This window comes from Nanorana parkeri, unplaced genomic scaffold (assembly GCF_000935625.1).
Source record: "Nanorana parkeri isolate BGI_ZX_2015 unplaced genomic scaffold, ASM93562v1 scaffold109, whole genome shotgun sequence".
Taxonomy (NCBI): domain Eukaryota; kingdom Metazoa; phylum Chordata; class Amphibia; order Anura; family Dicroglossidae; genus Nanorana; species Nanorana parkeri.
Window position 1 is genome coordinate 1,102,230 of NW_017306377.1, and position 20,409 is coordinate 1,122,638.

General features: G+C 41.5%; 1 protein-coding gene across 2 annotated transcripts in view; it reads left to right on the forward strand.

Moving 5' to 3' along the window:
* The window catches only part of PRKCZ (protein kinase C zeta), a 205,985-nt gene that overhangs the window by 10,211 nt on the left and 175,365 nt on the right, over positions 1-20,409 (forward strand). The window contains exon 2 of one of the 2 annotated variants that reach the window (XM_018553107.1): positions 8,647-8,825. In XM_018553107.1, the coding sequence (XP_018408609.1) occupies positions 8,755-8,825 (71 nt within the window). In that variant the 5' untranslated portion in view covers positions 8,647-8,754. The remainder of the gene's footprint in view (positions 1-8,646; positions 8,826-20,409) is intronic. The other variant, XM_018553108.1, reaches the window with a different exon arrangement.

Consider the following 20,409-nt stretch of genomic DNA (forward strand, 5'->3'; position numbering starts at 1 on the left):
CACACACACATGGAAGGGATTTTAAGGGGGAGCCCAAATGCCCAAATTCCATACCAGACCCTTAATCCGGGCACTGGCCTGGCAGGGCAGGAAAGGGGGGAGGTGAGCGAGCATTCGGCTATTTACTCTTTGCTGTTTGGCCCCATTTGAGAATAGAGGTGAACGGCAGCGAGTGAACTGCTGGACGTTCACCTCATCAAATCCAGATGTTAGATCGGGTGAGGGGAATGGGTTCTTCCATTTTGGTTCAGCTGAACGTGCTGAGGCTGTTCGGTTGAACTGAAGGGAAGTGAAGGGAGCCGAAGGCAGCCGTTATAAGGCTAAAAATAGCTGTACAGGGCTGAAGTGAGTAGCCGAAAAGGCTTCGGCTCCCTTCATTTCAGGTTGGTTGTTCACTCGGATGCCGAAGTGAATAACCGCCTTTTATGTTTATGGAGCTGGTGACTGGGTAAGATGCCTGGAGGTGATCACATAATACACATCAATCATACTGACGTGCATTATTTCCAGTTCTGCATTGCATTTTTTTTTCTTTTACTCTGCAGTGCAATTTTTTTCTTTAATGCATTGTTGCATGGAGGTCCTTGTGTTTCACATCCGGAACCAAAAGTAGTGATTTTGAATTTTTTTTTTTTAACCTATTGACTGTTGCAGCATTCAGAGTACATTTCCAGTGTATTCCAATGCATTGCAATACAGGTGGTGTGAAGGAGCCCTAAGACTAAAAGGACACAATATTTCTACCCTTTGCTAGAGAGCATATGTTTTGTCCTAGACCTAGACAATAACATGGCTGTGATATTTTTATAATGGGCGGAAGCACCTCCATGAAGAAATGTGGAAGCGTATTCATAATTTTATGAAGGCGTAACTTGATAGACAAGTATAAAAATAATGGCCATATAAATATATATTTAAAAATACAGATGTATCTTGTGCAATATTAAATCTGTTGATATTACAGCAGTAAAATAAATGATTATTATTGAAAGGAAACCTGTAATGAGAGAAGTATTGTAGGCTGCCATTATGTGCCTCTATGAAACTGACAGTTGCCTGACTGGTAACACTGATTCAGTATTTTGAGTCATGGATGTGGAATGAGTATGTGGTAGGTAAAGTCAGAATGCCCGATCTTGGTCCAAACACAACAGAAAGTGAGCAGCACTCCTTATATTGTGAAAGATTTGTCACAGCATACTCCACTGTTTTGGCATATCGCAGGATCACTTTGTCAAGGTAGCATAGAAGGTGAGAATATCATTCCTTTCTGGCTCCATCTATTGTCATTTTAAGTGCCCACCACCCTCAAGAGGTTGCAGGCCGCTGTGCTAAATCCTACAGCAGCTAGTGTGTGGTGCTGATGCGCTGGTCCCGCCACACATCGGACCGTGTACTTTTTTTATTTTATAGAACTTTATTGAAATGTCAAAAGTGATATTTCATCTCTTCTCCTGGCACAGCAGGGTGCGAGGCGGTTTTACCACATTGCTGAAAAAAAAGTACTGCATGCCATACTTTTTTTCAGTGCACACCACTATGTTCCACCTCAATGTGGTGACGTGAATGGTGTCCATCTGTGGCAAGGCACATTGCCTTGTCTTGCACTGGGGATGCGTTGGAAAAAATGTCCAACACATCTGGTGTGAATGGGCCCTAAAGTGGTAATTTTAGGTTTACAAGGGTTCATTTTAGGCTAGGTTCACACCTAGGCAATTGCGCTGGTGAGCTGCTTTCGTGCGGTTTTTGTACGTTTTTGTTTGATCGATTTTGCACTGAAAACCGCACTGTTTTTAATGCGTAGAGATCTCTATGGGCCCAAACTGCGTGACAACCCCCTGAAAATAGCTCCTGCACCTTCTTGCGCGACAGGCGAGCTGGTGTTCTGTGCGATATCGGTGTGAACCTAGCCTTATTTACGGTTATGACTTGTTGGCTTATTTGTGGATATCGATATATTGTATGTTTCAAGCACTTTCTATTTGCAGTTTACCATGTCTTCAGAAACACGGCCTTCATAACATGCTTATATTGTTCAGTATGGCGGCATTAAAGCTGAATTACATTTTAGCGGCATAAAAAAACAAAATGTGTGTAAAGTTTTACAAATTTTTCTCTTTAGAAAGCAACTGAAGCCTGAGTAGAAAAGCCTGGTTCTCGTCAGTAGACTGCAGAAAGGGACTTTGCTCTCTGTGGGGAGCAGCGGTCTCTCCGCAGATGTCTAATGCACCTCTCCCTTAGTCGGATCTTAAGATCTGCACTTGGTAAAGCTCATGCAACCTGCTGTTTAGAGAGCTCAATCTCTGACTCAGCAGTGGGTGTGTCAGACCTCTGCAGGGAGACCACTGCTTTCACACAGAGCAAGAGTCCTTCTCTAGCATGTTGGCAGGGGACAGACTTTTCTAGAGATGCTGTGACTGCTTTCTAAAGCAAAAAAACTGTAAGACACACCTTTTTGTTTTGATGCACCCGGAATGTATTTAGCTAATTTAAGCTGAATCTTCAGTTAGGCTTTAAAATGTATTTTCACTTTTGCAGTCAAATTTATATTTGTGTGTTCCCATTCACACAGCATAGTGGAAATGTTTTAAATATTTCTTACCTTTTTTTAGATGTTTTAGCTCAGCAGGCAAGATTATTATTATTATACAGGATTTATATAGCGCCAATAGTTTTCACAGCGCTTTACAATATAAGGAAGACATTACAGTCTCAATACAATTCAAGACAAGATGGTAAGGAGGGCCATGCCCGTGAGGGCTTTACAATCTAAAAATAATCAGCAAGATGGCTGATTCCAGGTTTTCTGAGCACCTTCACAGTGATCTGTCCTTCTAGAAAGACTAAAGGTGCCCATACACCTTGCAATCATCGGGCGAAAATTTCCATCCGATGAATGAACCGTCGTACGATTTTCGTAAGGCGACCTGATCTCCCCCGGCCATCGCACAGTTCAATTAGCGGTCTTTAGCAGAAATCACCTGGACACATTTCGTTAATCGATTTTCGTTTGCACATGCGGAAACGCCACCAACCTTGCGAAAATCGTACGATTCGACAGACGTTTTGTAACCTGCTGGAAAGTCAAAAGTTGATCGATTGTACAGTATTTGCGGTTGTACACTGCCCATCAACCTTATGAATACGCGATCGCAAACGAAAATCGGGCGATATTCGTAAGGTGTATGGGCACCTTTTTTAAGACCTGAAATTTGAGGATTGTGTTTTATCTCATTAATGTACAGTAGAGAAGGCAGGTTTTTAATCATGTAATCCCTCACCCCTCACAGCCCTTTCTAACATTACGAAAGAAGGAGAAGCAATTAAAAACTTTAACTCTTAAGAAGTAAAAAATAATTTATTTTTTAGCTCATGCTATGTGAATGGGAACATGTAACAAATATAAAATAGGTGTTATCCCAATTTGGCTGTAAAAGAGGAAATACAATTTAAGCTTCTTTATCTTTTAATGTAAATTAATCTGTCGCTTCTATGATTCTCTTCCTTGTCATTTTCATCTTCTTCCCATACTTTTTTTTTTTTTGGAGGTTTTTTTTTTGCTGCAGCTTCTGATGTTAATAAATGTTTGCAAAGTACACCTTTACCAAACACCCTTTTCTATGTGCAATCGCCTTCGTTTTATTTACTCCTGCTATTCTTGTGTTGTGTAATAACTGTAAAAAGACATCCAGTAAAGTCCAAACTTCAGTTCTTTTTTTTTTTTGTTCTTTTTTAGCTTAGTTGTGTGGGGAAGGAGTTAATTCACGCTTTCTGCCCCAAAGCTGGCCATATGAGGGGCTCCAATAACAAACGATTCCTGTAAATTGGCTGCAATTCGAGCTGTGGGTGGTCCTCTCAGCCCCACCCGGCTTAACAAACTTTGATTTAAAAATGGAAGTAGCTGGGCAGAAAATAAGTCAGGTTAACAGTGACTGCAGCCACGGGTTCCTGCTATCTTATTACAGTAGCCTGCAGGAGAGATTCTTCCATCCATGCTGTATAGTGTGATAGGGGAAACACGTGATTTCTCTCATTCACTCTGCTGGGAAATCTTTGTGTATGGCCAGCTTTAGACATATTGTGGAAACTTTCCTTTACTGGGGCCATATTAAACACTGTTTCAAATTCTATTGAAAACAACAAAAATGTTTTGGCTGGAGTTCTATTTTACCTTCACATGATGCTGCGCTGTAACATTGACCTTGGGTCTTGAATGTTTTTCCCTAGATCAGTATTTCTTCCTCTTGTTATTTATTATTCCTTTGTTAGCAGCCATATAATTGAGGCGTTGGAGTTCTTTTTTAAAGTGACACTAAATTCAGGAGTTTAAAGGAGAACTATGAGGTGAGTGCTTTTCACTCACCTCATAGTTCTAGCCGACCTGTGACAATAAGACTGGCACAGGTCGGTTTAGTAGATCGGGAGGTGAGCGAACACATACCGGCGTTCGCTCACCTCTCGATCCTGTCACGGCTCTCTGCCGTGACAGGGGAGGGGCTGGGTTCCCCCCTCCCCGCTCCGATCCGCCAGCGCTGACTGGCGGAACAGACAGGGGAGGGGGCGGGTACAGCTGGCTCTGCCTCTAGATAGGCAGAGCCAGCTGTCAGTCATGCAGCTGGGTGGATCCAGACATAATTGTCGGGATCCGCTTCAGCTGCTGCGTCTCGGTATACCATGAGCAGCAGCTCGTGGTATACTGCTGCGTCTCAGTATACAGCGAGCTGCAGCTCGCCCTATACTGAACCTAGGGTGACGGGAGGACGCTAGTTTGTGTCCTCCCGTTACCCTAAGTAGAACTATGGGGAAAAGCCTTAACCCCATAGTTCTCCTTTTTAATATTAAAAATGCATTCAAGTACCTGAACTATTAGCAACGTATCTTATTTGTGTATCACTGGGCTGTAGATCCTCAAATCATCTCTGAATTGGTGGTGACACGGTCCTTCCTTCTGGAGGGTGGCTTCTTTTGTTCTCCATGGTCCCTGTGTGTGTTGTAAAGTAGCCATCGCTCCAAGCTCACTTCTGTGATGGACTACAGTCTCAGTACAAATTAGTAAACTTACCATGAGATTTGTAGTCCATCACAGGAGCGAGCTTGTAGTGGTGACTTTACAACACACACAGGGACCATGGGGAACAAAAGTAGCCGCTCTCCGGAAGGAAGGACAGTGTCAGCACCAATTCAGAGATGATTTGAGGATCTACAGCCGAGTGATACACAAATAAGATACTTTTTTGTGAATAGTTAAGGTACTTCACACCAAGTATGGAGCAGATGCAGTTACAGAACGCATCAAAACTGCATCCAATGTATTTCAATTCCTCATGCAGATCTGGTCCCGATTTGGTGTGATCAAGCCCTTAACCCCTTCGTGACTGACGACGTACAGTGTACGTCGCCAGCATATTACATAATCCACACTATTTATTCTGACTGATGTTCTTCCAAGCCCGTCATTTAAAATTAATTTATGTTTTTGGGAGTATTCATAGGCAAGCATAGCTGAACCATAAGATTAGTCAGCTATGTATTGGAATAATGTGAACATGTATCAATTATGAGAGAATTTGAAATCCTTTGTCCTACCTTTTTGATAAGTTAATCAGATTTACACTTGTCAGAAAAGCTTTTAGGAGAATTGAAATGGACCATCCAGTTGACACAAGACAATTAAGTTAATGAAAGCATTGCATTTACATTTTGAATAATTCACTGTCGTTTTTTGCAGCGTCTCATTAAAATAAAATATACATATGGGATTGCAGTTGCAGTTTTTTAATGGTCATCACATCTTCTACTATGAGATACTCTGTAGCACAGGAAAGATTTTGGCTCTTCTGTATGCGTCTCAAGCCAGGCTGTTGTCTTGGGCTGTTTCACACCTTTTGTGGCTGTTTTTAGGGGCATTAATAGTCATGAGGTTTCATGCCCTGCCATTGTTATCGATAGGCCCTAAAACACGTACCAGTACATAAAAAAACTGACAGCACGTTAATGCATCGACCAGATGTAAATTAACTATGATTAGCCCTAAGCACATCTGGAAGTACATGAGAAATACTTGCTTCTATAAAAGGGTACATTCTTTACTGAAGGCTGAACTCCAGGATAGCAAATATTGTCCAAATACAAGAGTGGAGTGTGCTCTTCCTTGAATCTTGCTGTGCTTTGTGTATTTTTTTCCAGATCTGTGCAGTAATCCAGTGTGGAACTTTCCCTCTGTGCAGGAGCTTCCTGTAATAAATACCAGTCACTGCTGCTCTCTCTACTTGTGCAGGGTGACTGGTCTTGCCTCCGCCCCCTCCTGTAGTTTTCTGCAGGCAGCCTGTAGTGGGTGGAGCTGCTAGGTCCTTCCCACAGCTTTACTCTATTCACAGGCCATGTGCACCACCGTGATAATGTTGCTTCTTCTTTTGCAGAGTAATAGATGGATTTGTAAAGGCATTTGAACATAATTTAAGATGACTCATCTCTAGGGCTTTAACTAACGATCATTTTAATAATCGATTAGTTGGCCTGCGATCTTTGTTTTAAAATGTATTTCCAATTTAATCGAATAAAAAAAATAAAATCTTTTATTTAAAATAGAATAAACAAATGGAGTGTTACAAACATAAAGTTTACTGCAGAATGAAATATTTTTTGCACTCGTACCGCACTGGAACGCAAGGCATTGCAGTACTGCGCGTTCCAGTGCAGGTGACCGCACCGTGGGCGGGAGGGGCATTTTGGATGGCATTGAAATGAATGGCATCACAACGCACATCCCAGAGCAGAATTTTCACTATCTATCTCTATCTATCTATCTATCTATCTATCTATCTATCTATCTATCTAAGATTGCAAAACATTGTACATGCAGTTTTATTCTGAAGTAAACTTTGTTTGTAACACTCCATTTGTGTATCTTATTCTAAATTAAGGATGGTATTTCATTTTTTAAAAATCTGATCGAAAAAATAATCGGGCCAACTAATCAATTATGAAAATAATAGTTGATTGCAGCCCTAGTTGGATTTATGACGACTTGCAGGAACAGGCTACACTCCATCGGCCACTTACCTAGTTTAAATCTCTCTGTTGTCTTCAGGCGGCGCCCCCATGTTGTTGTCTCTTTTCACTTTCACCATTTACTAAGTGAGAGATATTCTTCTCACCCCCATTTCATCTCGGCCTGGGAAAAGGGTCTTCATATTTCATTGACTAATGAAATCCCAAACTTGCTCGCACATAAACTTTCCATTGCCTGCTTGACCCAGGAAAAAGGATTCAAGATTCTCTCATGATGGTATGGTTGTCCAGCTCTTCTACATAGAATCTGTCCTTCTAGGTCCCCATTATGTTGGCGTTGCCATCTTGTATACGGGACTCAGTCACGCATATGGTGGGATTGCTCTTTTATGTCGCCCTTCTGGTCTCACATTCTTTAGATTTATACCCAGGTTGTTGGGTCCTCCCTGACCCCCTGCCCTAAGATAGCTCTCCTTTTTTGATACTGCCAGGCTCAGTCTCTAAGTTAAAAAAAGACCTCCTTTGTGATGGCGGCACGGTCTTTAATCTCTCTTTAATCTCATTGGAATACATAAGTTGCTCCAGCTATACAGGAATGAATATCTGAAATGTGCATTGTCCACTAATAATGTGCTTTGAGGAATTAACAGCCCAAGTTAGTCCACGATCGCCAGCCACAGTGTACTGACATATGGGCAGCCTGGATTTTGTACATGGACACATGTATTTTTAGCCTTATGATCGAGCCACTCCACTTCCCTTGTGCCTTCCTCTGTGCCACTTTGACATTTATATAATGGGCTACTTCTTTACTGGATGGACTGCAGGGGGATAACTTAACTCCTTATCTCTGCTTCTAGCTCGTTCTGTTCTTCTTTTGCTGTATCCTATTCTGCTCTACGTTGTTGTTGTTTTTCCTTTTTATGTTTTTTGTTTTTCCTTTTTATGTTTTTTGCTAATTGAGATTTTTTTTCACTGACGCCTGCATATTGTTTTTTCTGTACCCTTGGGCTGGGTTCACACTATTTTCCGGACCAGATCTGGAACATAGTGCATTGCGTTTTTGCCGCATTTGGAATTTTTTTTTGTTAAGCCTAAAATGGTCTTACAGGAGCGTTTTGTGTGTTTTTTGATGCGTTCCAGTGAGACATACAGTATTTTTCTGTTCTGGTCTGGATCGGACTGCGCTGGTGGGAACAGAGGTCAGAAATGGCATAGGGATACATAAGGATGCATTTTGGGTCCGGAAACGGTCTGGTCTGAAGGTGATCTGGACATGGTGTGTATGGGCCCTTACTCAGTATGTATTGCCCTTTGAAGTGTATCTTCTGTTTAATGTTTATACATGATGGGCCTCATTAACTTCGCACTTGGTTTTGCACTTCATGTCTGTTACCATTTATTTATTTTTGAAATGTTAATAAACTCTTTAAAAGTAGGATTTACTGAAAAATGGGCACAGATGCATTAGAAAAAATTAGGGATACATTACTGGCTTTTCTTTTTAGGTTTACAACCACTTTAAGTACTTTAAAAATGCTTCTATTTAAAACCTCTTTCATAATCTTTCTTGACCGTGTCATTGTCGTAAAAGCTATTGGAATGTAATAGTGATTCATTGTTTTGTTCTTTCAGTAGGAGTGACAATCTGGTTTGATTACTACTGAAGCTTCTCAGCTCGCCTGTTCAGACTGTACATGTGCTTCTCCTGAGACTATCCCGACATTGGATATTTTCAGTATCATGCCGAGCAGGATGGGGTCCAAAATGGATTTATCAAAAGACTTCATCAAAATGAAGGCACACTACAATGGGTACGTTTTACAGATCCACTGAATGCTTCATTTGATTAATAAATACAGTTACTGGTTTTCATGGGAAGTCAGTTATGAGAATATATTAAAACTGGGGTAGACAGAATCTGGAGTGGTTGCCCTTAGTAACCAATCAGCTTTCTGCTTTAGTTTGTTCAGTTAAAGTGACACTAAACTCTGGAGCTAAACCGTAGAAATACCTTAAAGGAGAACTATGGGGTTAAGGCTTTTCCCCATAGTTCTCCTTAGGGTAACGGGAGGACACAAACTAGCGTCCTCCCGTCACCCTAAGCTCCGTATACCGCGAGCTACATCTTGCGGTATACTGAGACGCCAGAGTATACCGCGAGCTGAAGCTTATCCCGACAATTATGTCTGGATCCGCCCAGCTGCGTGAGTGACAGCTGGCTCTGCCTATCCAGAGGCAGAGCCAGCTGTAAATTATTAACAAACATGCATCTTATTTGTGTATCACTCAGCACCAAGTCAGAGATGATTTGAGGATCCACAGCTGACCCTGCCCTTCCTTCTGGAGGGTGGTTACTTTTCTTCCTAATGGTCCCGGGTGTGTGTGTGTTTCATACATTGGATTGCACTTTTGATCATGGAGGCTCATCATCACATGTGGGCCAGTACCTAGAGAGTGGTCTGCGTCCAAATGCAGCCTGCCTAGAAATGCCCACTAATTCAGACATCCACTCATTAGGGCATTTTGATATTTGCATAACTCCTTCAAAGAATCAGGCCACTACCTACATCAGGACTGGGGGCTCTTGAGAGGAGTACTCAGGTAAGGTGCTGTTTTGTTTTTAAGAAGCTATGCACAGCACCCTGCCAGCACTTCCCGCCAGCCATGATTTGCCTGCATTGGATAGAGCAGCACAGAGACCCAAAGATAAACAGTACTTGGTTTGGGCCCCTTTTGCAGCACTTACTGCAATTACTTTTGCACGTTATTCTAATCGAGTTTCACCTGTATATATATATATTAATATCCAGAAGGAAACAAACTAAACATAGAAGTGTGGTATGACATTTTGTATCTGTTTCTCTCTGTTCAGTTTACAGAATATCTACATGTATGTTTATCTTCTTATTTTCCATCTTGTGACTCTAACATTTCACATAATCTAACTCCTATGATCTTCATTTGGCAGGAATTTTAATCTAATATAAAAGCATAAGTTGTAGTCTAAAACCAGTCAGTATAGATTTATGGGAGTTGCCATTGCTGACTTTTTAGGCTTTTGGGCTCTCAACCCTATTTTTATTTTGCCACTTGGTGAAATCGCTAACCTCAATGCTTTTTAGAAGCGACAATCAACCAGGGTGACCGAATAAGCTTTGTCATAAACTCTCAGATCTCTTTTGTTACTGAAACCAAGAGACATGCATGTTTCAAAATCCGCAAGGTCACCAGAGCTTTTCTTTCCCAACTCATCTGACATTTTACTTGATGAAAGACTCATTCCTTTGGGAAAAGTCTCACCAGTCTCCAGTGGATTGCAGAGATGTTCCTACATGTTTATATATAACTCTATGCATTAAAGATAGGTTCAACTGCTTTCAAAACCAACCTATGTACGGACACCTGTAGGTTAGTAATTCTATAAGATATGAAGGGTCCAAGCATTTTTCTTGTAGATGTAGACATCCCTCCTCATATGTGTTAAACCATGGAAAGTGCTGATTTGAGGAACAATGGTCCATGTGTTGTATTGCAAAGCCTGACCACAGACCTACAATGACTCTACACCAGGGCTGGACAAATCCCAGGAGCCAGAAAGCCAATGCTTCTTAAAAATGACATCTGGTGCCTAATTTATTTTTATTATTATTATTATTATTATTATTATTGAGGATGTATATAGCGCCAACAGTTTGCGCAGCGCTTTACAATATAAGGAAGACATTACAATCACAATACAATTCAAGACAAGATGGTAAGGAGTAGGGCTGCAACAACAAATTGACTAAATTGATTATAATCGATGATTAAAAAAGTTGTCAACTTTTTCAATCATCGCTTAATCGGCTTCCAATTAGTTAGCCCTGTTCATGGCTCCACACACGCTGTGCGCCGCACCTCCTCCCCACCTCACGCTCGCCGCTGCCAGACCCGCGCGCATTCACGCTCCACACGCCGCACCTTCTCCCCGCCTCACGCTCGCCGCCCACCCACAATCCAAACAAGTTAAACCAATATCTTCATGGACATGCAGTTTTGTATCACCCAACTATACGCTGACCTTGGTAGCATTAGGGGAAAGGTAGATAGCCCAGTCCTCAAACAAATCAGAATAAAGATTTCTATTTTTGCAGCCCAGATTGGGCTGATCATCCCATATGTACAGGTACTTTATGTGGTACAAACCTGTCCGATTTATTTTTGTTCTGTAGATGATCTCTTAAATGGCTCATAAATAGTTTGTTTCATCTGTGGAATCACAACATGTCTGTTTATTAGCTGCATAGCTCAGGGCTGACTAATGACAGTAAGCCCTGTTACATATCACATATGTATTCTTGAATGTCTTGATCAGCTTCCCATATGTATGTAGATTATACACAGCATGTGGGAGCTCACACATTCCACAGCAGATTAGCCGTGCCAAGGAGTAACGGAAATGACAGCAGCTATAAGTGCAGACCTGAGGACAGGTATAGCTTGTCCTGCCAGAATGTGTCTCTTCTAAAAGAATGCAGTCTTTCTGTATGTCACCTTACAACACCCAAAGACTGCACTGTTAGGCTCTGGAAAACAGTAAAGTAAACATGAATATGCCTCACATTAAAGCACAATTCCACCAAATGGATAAATATACAGTTAAAACAAAAAATAATAATTATTTAACATTCCAAAGGCTTTATTAACCCCTTCATGACTGAGCTAGTTTTCAGTTTCTGTTCATAAATAACTGACACACTTTTTAAATTTTTGCTGTGTGATTCTTCCACAGCAGTAATATACTTTCTTACTAAATGTACCCACATATTATATATATTTTTTAGAGGACATATAGGGCTATATAATATATATAATACCTAACGCTTCACTTAGTTTGAATAAAAAAATGAGGAAAAAAACTAGAAGAAAACACTTTCTTTTTTGTAAGTTTATATCAAGCAGTCACTGTGACTGCTTGATAAATTAACTTTTTACATTTTTGACTTATTAGGCTGCTCCATACTTAGGAACAGCTAATAATAACCTTAGAGACTAATCCTGACCGCATGTCAGATTCAGATCTCACTAAAGTGATACATTCCAGGCACAGAGATACATTGTATCTCTGTGCCTGAGATGTATCTTAAACATCAAGCCGTCAAAACGAATACAGTGTACGTCTTCCGTCACGAAGGGGTTAAGTAATATGAATACTCGTGTAATCACATAGTCTTTGAGCTGTACACAGTTGTTGTTTTTTTTTTTAAATTTTTTTTTTAAATTTTTTTAAATTCTTTTATTTATTATGATACAGAACATAGTCATAAGCTCTCACAGCCGTGAGGGCACAGGTCTCAGTACAGTAAATAACAGAGAAAAACCAATTGAAAAACCCCTTAGAAGTACAGACCCATAACCGGGATCACCCCGAGAAAGTGTGTGTGTCCCGTGCTGCACACAGTTTTCACATTACTTTTCACCTTGGATTTTGCAATTTCTGAGCCACCACCCTGTAGCCTTTTCTATGAAGCATTTTTGGGCTGCCTTTGCCTATCTAAGAGACCTGATAGGCAGTCCAACAGAAGGATCTTGCATGGCAGGTTTACTATGTTGCTGCTAAGGCAGAGTCTCCAGGTAAAAAAATGTTGTCTGGATTACAAAAATGAAAGCTGTCTAGAGTGAGGCATAATTCCAAACCTAGTAAAAAAATATATTTTGGGATACATTTTAAGTATGCGATTTGACGTTTTAAAACATATTTAAAAGAAACCTGTGTTGAAAGAGATATCTAGGCTGCCATTGCTGATCTCTCCTTATAAAAATGTTAGTTGCCTGGCTGTCATGCTTAGGATTTGGAGTTCCCGATCCAAAACAAGAGTGGAGAGAAGAAATTCTAAACATTTTTCACTCACGTTTGCTGCATGCTTGTATATGTCTTTGATACAAAGTATTGAAGCCAGACATGTTCAGAAAGAGATGAGCCAAAGCACTTTTTTTTTTATTTCTCCCATGTGTACTTAAAAGAGAACTATGGGGGAAGTGTTTTCCCCCATAGTTCTCTTAAGGGTCACGGGAGGACATATACTAGTGTCCTCCCGTGACCCAAAGCTCAGTATATAGCGAGCTACAGCTGAGACAGCCAGAGCCGGGGCGGATCCCATCATTACTGTCGAGATCCACCCAGCTGCGCGATTGACAGCTGGCTCTGCCTATCTAGAGGCAGAGCCAGCTGTACCCGCCCCCTCCCCATCCGTTCCACTCGGTGCTGGAGGATCGGAGCGGGGTAGGGGGAATCTCTGCAGAGAGGAACTGTCAGTCACAGCTCTCTGCAGGGAGATGATCGAGAAGTGAGCGAGCGGCGGTCTGTGTTTGCTCACTTCCCGATCTATTGAGCTGACGTGTGACAGTTTCATTGTCACACATCGGCTCCACCCATGAAGATGAGTGAGTTTTTATTCCCCCCATTGAAGTGTATGTCTCGGCAAAAAAAAAAAGTTCTCGTACATCTCTACAATGTATACATATTTCCCGATGTTATCAATCTAACTACTTCAATAAAATCCCAACAAGCATTGCTGTTACACTTGTTTGGACATGGCACCTATTGGATGCAGATGGCAAATGTGAAATATAAATGTGTACCTAACTGATTAAAAATTGTATTTATTTTAATTTTTTAAAATAGGTACTAAGCATAACAATTTTTTTTAATGCATGTGCACTTCTTTTAAGCTGGCATTTATATGTTTGCTCAGAGTTGTGTTTTTTGTGTACGTTTAAACAAGGAAGTCCTTGTTAATTCTTATTTTGACTTTATTCCTTTTTCCTTCTTGGGTTTGTCATTATGTAAATAGTCATGACTAAACATGGAAGGTCGAAGGGAGTATGGTTTTGCCTAATACAGGTGTCAGAATATTTCACATGGCTGTGCAATGACTTTTCCAATTGGTGCAGATGTATGTTATTACAGTGACATGTAATTATAGCAAATTGTAGGGTATTTTCTTATACAGGTAACCTGAATGTAATTTTTATGACACTATGGGGTTGATTTACTAACCTTATAAACACACCACGAACATGTATACACCTCTGTAGTGTGTTCCCTCCCAGCATGATTTATGGGTGGAATCTAAACACCTTTGTAGTGTGTGTACACACCCAGCAGGTGTGTTGTGCAAAGCCCTGCATGAATTTGCAAGGTGATGTTGTGTAAATTAGCTCTATGTTGTGTTGCTTGCGTTGATGAATGCAGGAATGTAAATGCATGAGCTAATCATTTTTGTCTAAACTGTGAAACAGCATTATATATGCATCATGTGCATGATTTTTCCATATATGGCATTAGTGGAAATATGCTTTTAGAGACTTTTTGGTTGATAAATACGTTTTGCTGTGTAAAAATCACACGCACCTAGTGCGTGCGTGTGTTTTAGGTTAGTAAATCACCCCCTATATGTCACTCCATGCAGTCCATATCCTTGCTGTGACCCATTGGGGAGATTTACCCCTTCTATGTGCTCTGTTGACAACTGTCACCATGACTGAAAGTGAGAGAAAATTTAACAGGGTTATTCACAAAAGGGTGAAGAGTTTGGAGAAGTGAATATTCAAGGACAACATAGCTGAACTGGAACGTTAGATGAATTAGACAATTTTTCCAGTTCAGCTATATTGTCCTAGATTGTTCACTTCTCCTGCCTTCTCCAAACTCTTCACCCTTTTGTGAATAACCCTGACAATTTTTGAGTTATTACTTCACCAGAAATAGAGAGGACATCTTACAATGACATCCTTTTTTAACCTGAGATCCTCCAGAGGTTGGTAGGGGTTCCTTAATATCACTGGATTGATCTCCCACCTGCACTGACCACTAATGTAAGGGGTGCTACACTGACCATCAATGTCAGGGCGATTCTACACTAACCACTAATGTCTGGGGGTACTTCTACCCTAACCGTCAATGTAAGGGGAGCTACACTGACCTTTAATGTAAGGGGGCATTTCTATACTGATCACCAATGTAAGAGGGCACTTCTACACTGACCTTTAATGTAAGGGGGGCACTTTAACAACTTGAAGGCCATAGTGTTTCACCCCCTTCCTGGCCAGGCCATTTTTCAGTATTCAGCGCTGCGGTACTTTGACTGATGTTTATTCCGTCATGCAACGCTTTACTGAAACGATTTTCATACCATTTTTTGGGGACAGATAGAGCTTTCTTTTGGTGGCTTTTATTCACCACTGGGGTTTTTATTTTTTACTATATAACAGTCTGTATTTATTTTCTGGTTATTTGTTTTTGTTAACAATATTTCTTTATTGGATAAAAGATAGCATACAGAGTCCAAAACAGTAAAATGTATGACACACGTCAACAAGATGATAGATAGATAGAGATAGATAGATATGGATAGATAGATCTATCTATCTATCTATCTATCTATCTATCTATCTAATTATACACATGTATACACGATTTTGCTAAAAGTATTGGTACACCTGCCTTTACACGCACATGAACTTTATTGGCATCCCAGTCTTAGTCTGTAGGGTTCAACATTGAGTTGGCCACCCTTTGCCGCTATAACAGCTTCAACTCTTCTGGGAAGACGTACACAAGGTTTAGGAGAGTTTCTATGGGAATGTTTGACCATTCTTTCAGAAGCGCATTTGTGAGGTCAGGTACTGATGTTGGACGAGAAGGCCTGGCTCGCAGTCTCCGCTCTAATTAATCCCAAAGGTGTTCTATCGGGTTGAGGCCAGTCAAGTTCCTTCTTCCCAAACCCGCTCATCCATGTCTTTCTGGACCTCTCTTTGTGCACTGGTGTGCAGTCATGTTGGAACAGGAAGTGGCCATCCCCAAACTGTTACCACAAATTTGGAAGCATGAAATTGTCCAAAATGTCTTGGTATCCTGATGCCCTAAGAGTTCCCTTCACTGGAACTAAAGGGCAAAGCCCAACCCCTGAAAAACGACCCCACACCATAATCCCCCCTCCACCAAACTTTACACTTGGCACAATGAAGTCAGGCAAGTACCGTTCTCCTGTCAACCGCCAAACACAGACACGTCCATCGGATTGCCAGACAGAGAAGCGTGATTCGTCACTCCAGAGAACACGTCTCCACTTCTCTAGAGTCCAGTGGCGGCGTGCTTTACACCACTGCATCCAACACATTGCACTTGGTGATGTAAGGCTTGGATGCAGCTGCTTGGCCATGGAAACCGATTCCCTGAAGCTCTCTACACACTGTTGTACCAATCTGAAGGCCACACGAAGTTTCGAGGTCTGTAGCTATTGACTCTGCAGACAGTTGGTGACTTCTCTGCACTGTCCGCTTCAGCATGCACTGACCCCGTTCTGTCATTTTACATGGCCTACCACTTCGTGGCTGAGTTGCTGTTGTTCCCAGTTGCTTCCACTTTGTTATAATACCACTAACGGTTCACCGTGGAATATTTAGTAGCAAGGAAATTTGATGGATAGACTTATTGCACAGGTGGCAACCTATCACGGTACCTCGCCTGAATTCACTGAGCTCCTGAGAGCGAGCTGTTCTTTCACAAATGTTTGTAGAAGCCTCGGCATGCCTAGGTGCTTGATTTTATACACCTGTAGCCATGGAGGTAATTGGAACACCTGAATCCCAATACTTTTGGCAATACAGTGTATATACACACCCACAGGTTGAACTGGCTGGACCCTTTATTCAACCTCACCTACTATGTTACTTCCTGTTGTGTCCTCACAGCGTTAAGGTTAGGGATTCCCCGAACAGGACACGTACAGCAACAACAAAAAAGGTTTTTTTTACTGTATAGAAAACAAAAACGTTTGCGTTTTCCACATATTTTCAAATATCTTCCTGGGCTCCAGGGTCCTGATCTCTCTGTAGTAGTTCCCCTTTCTGTTTATTCCAACATTAAAATCTAGATTTACTGCTACTGTAGATGCCCCATTATGCACAGACCTGAAGTACAGAGAAGACATGCCTGTTAGGTGGTTTAATCCTCCATCTCCCAAAAACCAATGCATTGGTTTTGCATGTCTGTCTGGTAATAGATTGACTAGATTCTTTAATAGTGTTGTTTTTAAAATGAGCCATTACAGATTTTATAGGGTCAGGCGCACACCCGCAGATCCTGCAAGCGATCGGGCGTCTCTAGAGACGCCTGACCGCTTGTATGTAAACAGCCATCGCTGGCTGTTTACATGCTGACGGTTTTCCCTCTCGTGTGCGGCGCTCAGCGCGGACACGAGAGGGGGGAGCGGCAGGACGTCTTAAGACGCCCTCCCGCTCTGAGCAGACGTCCATCTGGCCGTTCACAAACGGCCATGGACGTAAGGTGGTTAATCAGTCTGTATTTATTTTCTGGTTATTTGTTTTTGTTAACAATATTTCTTTATTGGATAAAAGATAGCATACAGAGTCCAAAACAGTAAAATGTATGACACACGTCAACAAGATGATAGATAGATAGAGATAGATAGATATGGATAGATAGATCTATCTATCTATCTATCTATCTATCTATCTATCTAATTATACACATGTATACACGATTTTGCTAAAAGTATTGGTACACCTGCCTTTACACGCACATGAACTTTATTGGCATCCCAGTCTTAGTCTGTAGGGTTCAACATTGAGTTGGCCACCCTTTGCCGCTATAACAGCTTCAACTCTTCTGGGAAGACGTACACAAGGTTTAGGAGAGTTTCTATGGGAATGTTTGACCATTCTTTCAGAAGCGCATTTGTGAGGTCAGGTACTGATGTTGGACGAGAAGGCCTGGCTCGCAGTCTCCGCTCTAATTAATCCCAAAGGTGTTCTATCGGGTTGAGGCCAGTCAAGTTCCTTCTTCCCAAACCCGCTCATCCATGTCTTTCTGGACCTCTCTTTGTGCACTGGTGTGCAGTCATGTTGGAACAGGAAGTGGCCATCCCCAAACTGTTACCACAAATTTGGAAGCATGAAATTGTCCAAAATGTCTTGGTATCCTGATGCCCTAAGAGTTCCCTTCACTGGAACTAAAGGGCAAAGCCCAACCCCTGAAAAACGACCCCACACCATAATCCCCCCTCCACCAAACTTTACACTTGGCACAATGAAGTCAGGCAAGTACCGTTCTCCTGTCAACCGCCAAACACAGACACGTCCATCGGATTGCCAGACAGAGAAGCGTGATTCGTCACTCCAGAGAACACGTCTCCACTTCTCTAGAGTCCAGTGGCGGCGTGCTTTACACCACTGCATCCAACACATTGCACTTGGTGATGTAAGGCTTGGATGCAGCTGCTTGGCCATGGAAACCGATTCCCTGAAGCTCTCTACACACTGTTGTACCAATCTGAAGGCCACACGAAGTTTCGAGGTCTGTAGCTATTGACTCTGCAGACAGTTGGTGACTTCTCTGCACTGTCCGCTTCAGCATGCACTGACCCCGTTCTGTCATTTTACATGGCCTACCACTTCGTGGCTGAGTTGCTGTTGTTCCCAGTTGCTTCCACTTTGTTATAATACCACTAACGGTTCACCGTGGAATATTTAGTAGCAAGGAAATTTGATGGATAGACTTATTGCACAGGTGGCAACCTATCACGGTACCTCGCCTGAATTCACTGAGCTCCTGAGAGCGAGCTGTTCTTTCACAAATGTTTGTAGAAGCCTCGGCATGCCTAGGTGCTTGATTTTATACACCTGTAGCCATGGAGGTAATTGGAACACCTGAATCCCAATACTTTTGGCAATACAGTGTATATACACACCCACAGGTTGAACTGGCTGGACCCTTTATTCAACCTCACCTACTATGTTACTTCCTGTTGTGTCCTCACAGCGTTAAGGTTAGGGATTCCCCGAACAGGACACGTACAGCAACAACAAAAAAGGTTTTTTTTACTGTATAGAAAACAAAAACGTTTGCGTTTTCCACATATTTTCAAATATCTTCCTGGGCTCCAGGGTCCTGATCTCTCTGTAGTAGTTCCCCTTTCTGTTTATTCCAACATTAAAATCTAGATTTACTGCTACTGTAGATGCCCCATTATGCACAGACCTGAAGTACAGAGAAGACATGCCTGTTAGGTGGTTTAATCCTCCATCTCCCAAAAACCAATGCATTGGTTTTGCATGTCTGTCTGGTAATAGATTGACTAGATTCTTTAATAGTGTTGTTTTTAAAATGAGCCATTACAGATTTTATAGGGTCCTCTTAGTTCATAGTTTACAATGTGTGACCATGTAAGCACTAATCCACCACTGTCCCACCTTGTGACAGCTAAGTAGTGAGGTCACAGCCTTTGTTTTTCGGTTTCAAGCTAACTCTCCAAGATTTACAACATTCATCAGGCAGGTGACTGGATGCTCTCTGCCGCTGCCTTTCTGACTCATTTTCAGTGTGCCCTTTTTAGTATTACTTATAAATATGTCACAGACTGTGTTACTTTTGTGTAAAGCTGTTAAAGGAGTTTGGACATCTTGTGTCATAAAAACGTCATATGAGATAGTTGAAAAGGAACGAAATACCTTACAAGGAAAATGAAAGAAAAAGATTATACTTTAATCCTTGGCAGATCCCAGGAGCCAGATAACAAATAAAAGTAATTCACCGTCACACACTTGAAGGGTTTTTTATGAATTGATATGTTTATTCAATACCCAATGTCACATACTGTCATACGGTGCTAACGTTTCGGGTCCGCACAGGGATCCTTCATCAGAGCGACAGTGACACTGTCGCTCTGATGAAGGATCCCTGTGCGGACCCGAAACATTGGTTATTGAATAAACATATCAATACTTAAAAAACCCTTCAAGTGTTTGCCAGTAAATTACTTTTATTTACTATTAGTGTTTTGCACGGCGCCATCCGTGTGGTCACCTGGGCACCACATATACCTTGTGGTTTTGAGACCATGGCAGTGCGAGTGGGATTTGGACTTTGTTAGGAGCCAAATAACCAAACCCATATATTAAAGTGCTTGCCTGATGTGAGTCTCTTAGAGGGTAAATTTCCCTAATGGGGACACAGGCAGCAATAAAAAAATAAAAATGACAGGGATTCTAACCCCTTACCACTTTATCTAAATCTAAAATATAACTTTTGCCTTTAGTTATATCTTATTGAGCAGCAACTAAATTGTATTTGTAATAGTGCAAAATGCTTCTGCAATATCCCTTGTGTCCCTGTGTGGTCACATCTCACATTGTAATGTTTAGGTTGCTGAAGCTATACATCTTCAAGTCAAAATTGAAAAGTGAGTTATGATATACAAACAAGGAACATGGCTAACCTGGTCTGGGCTTAAACGCTTCATTCAAGTATTCCTGTGGTGCACCAGCCTACCCCATTCCCTGCTGCCACTAATCCAGTGACCTGGGAACCCCATTTTCTTATCGACTTGACAT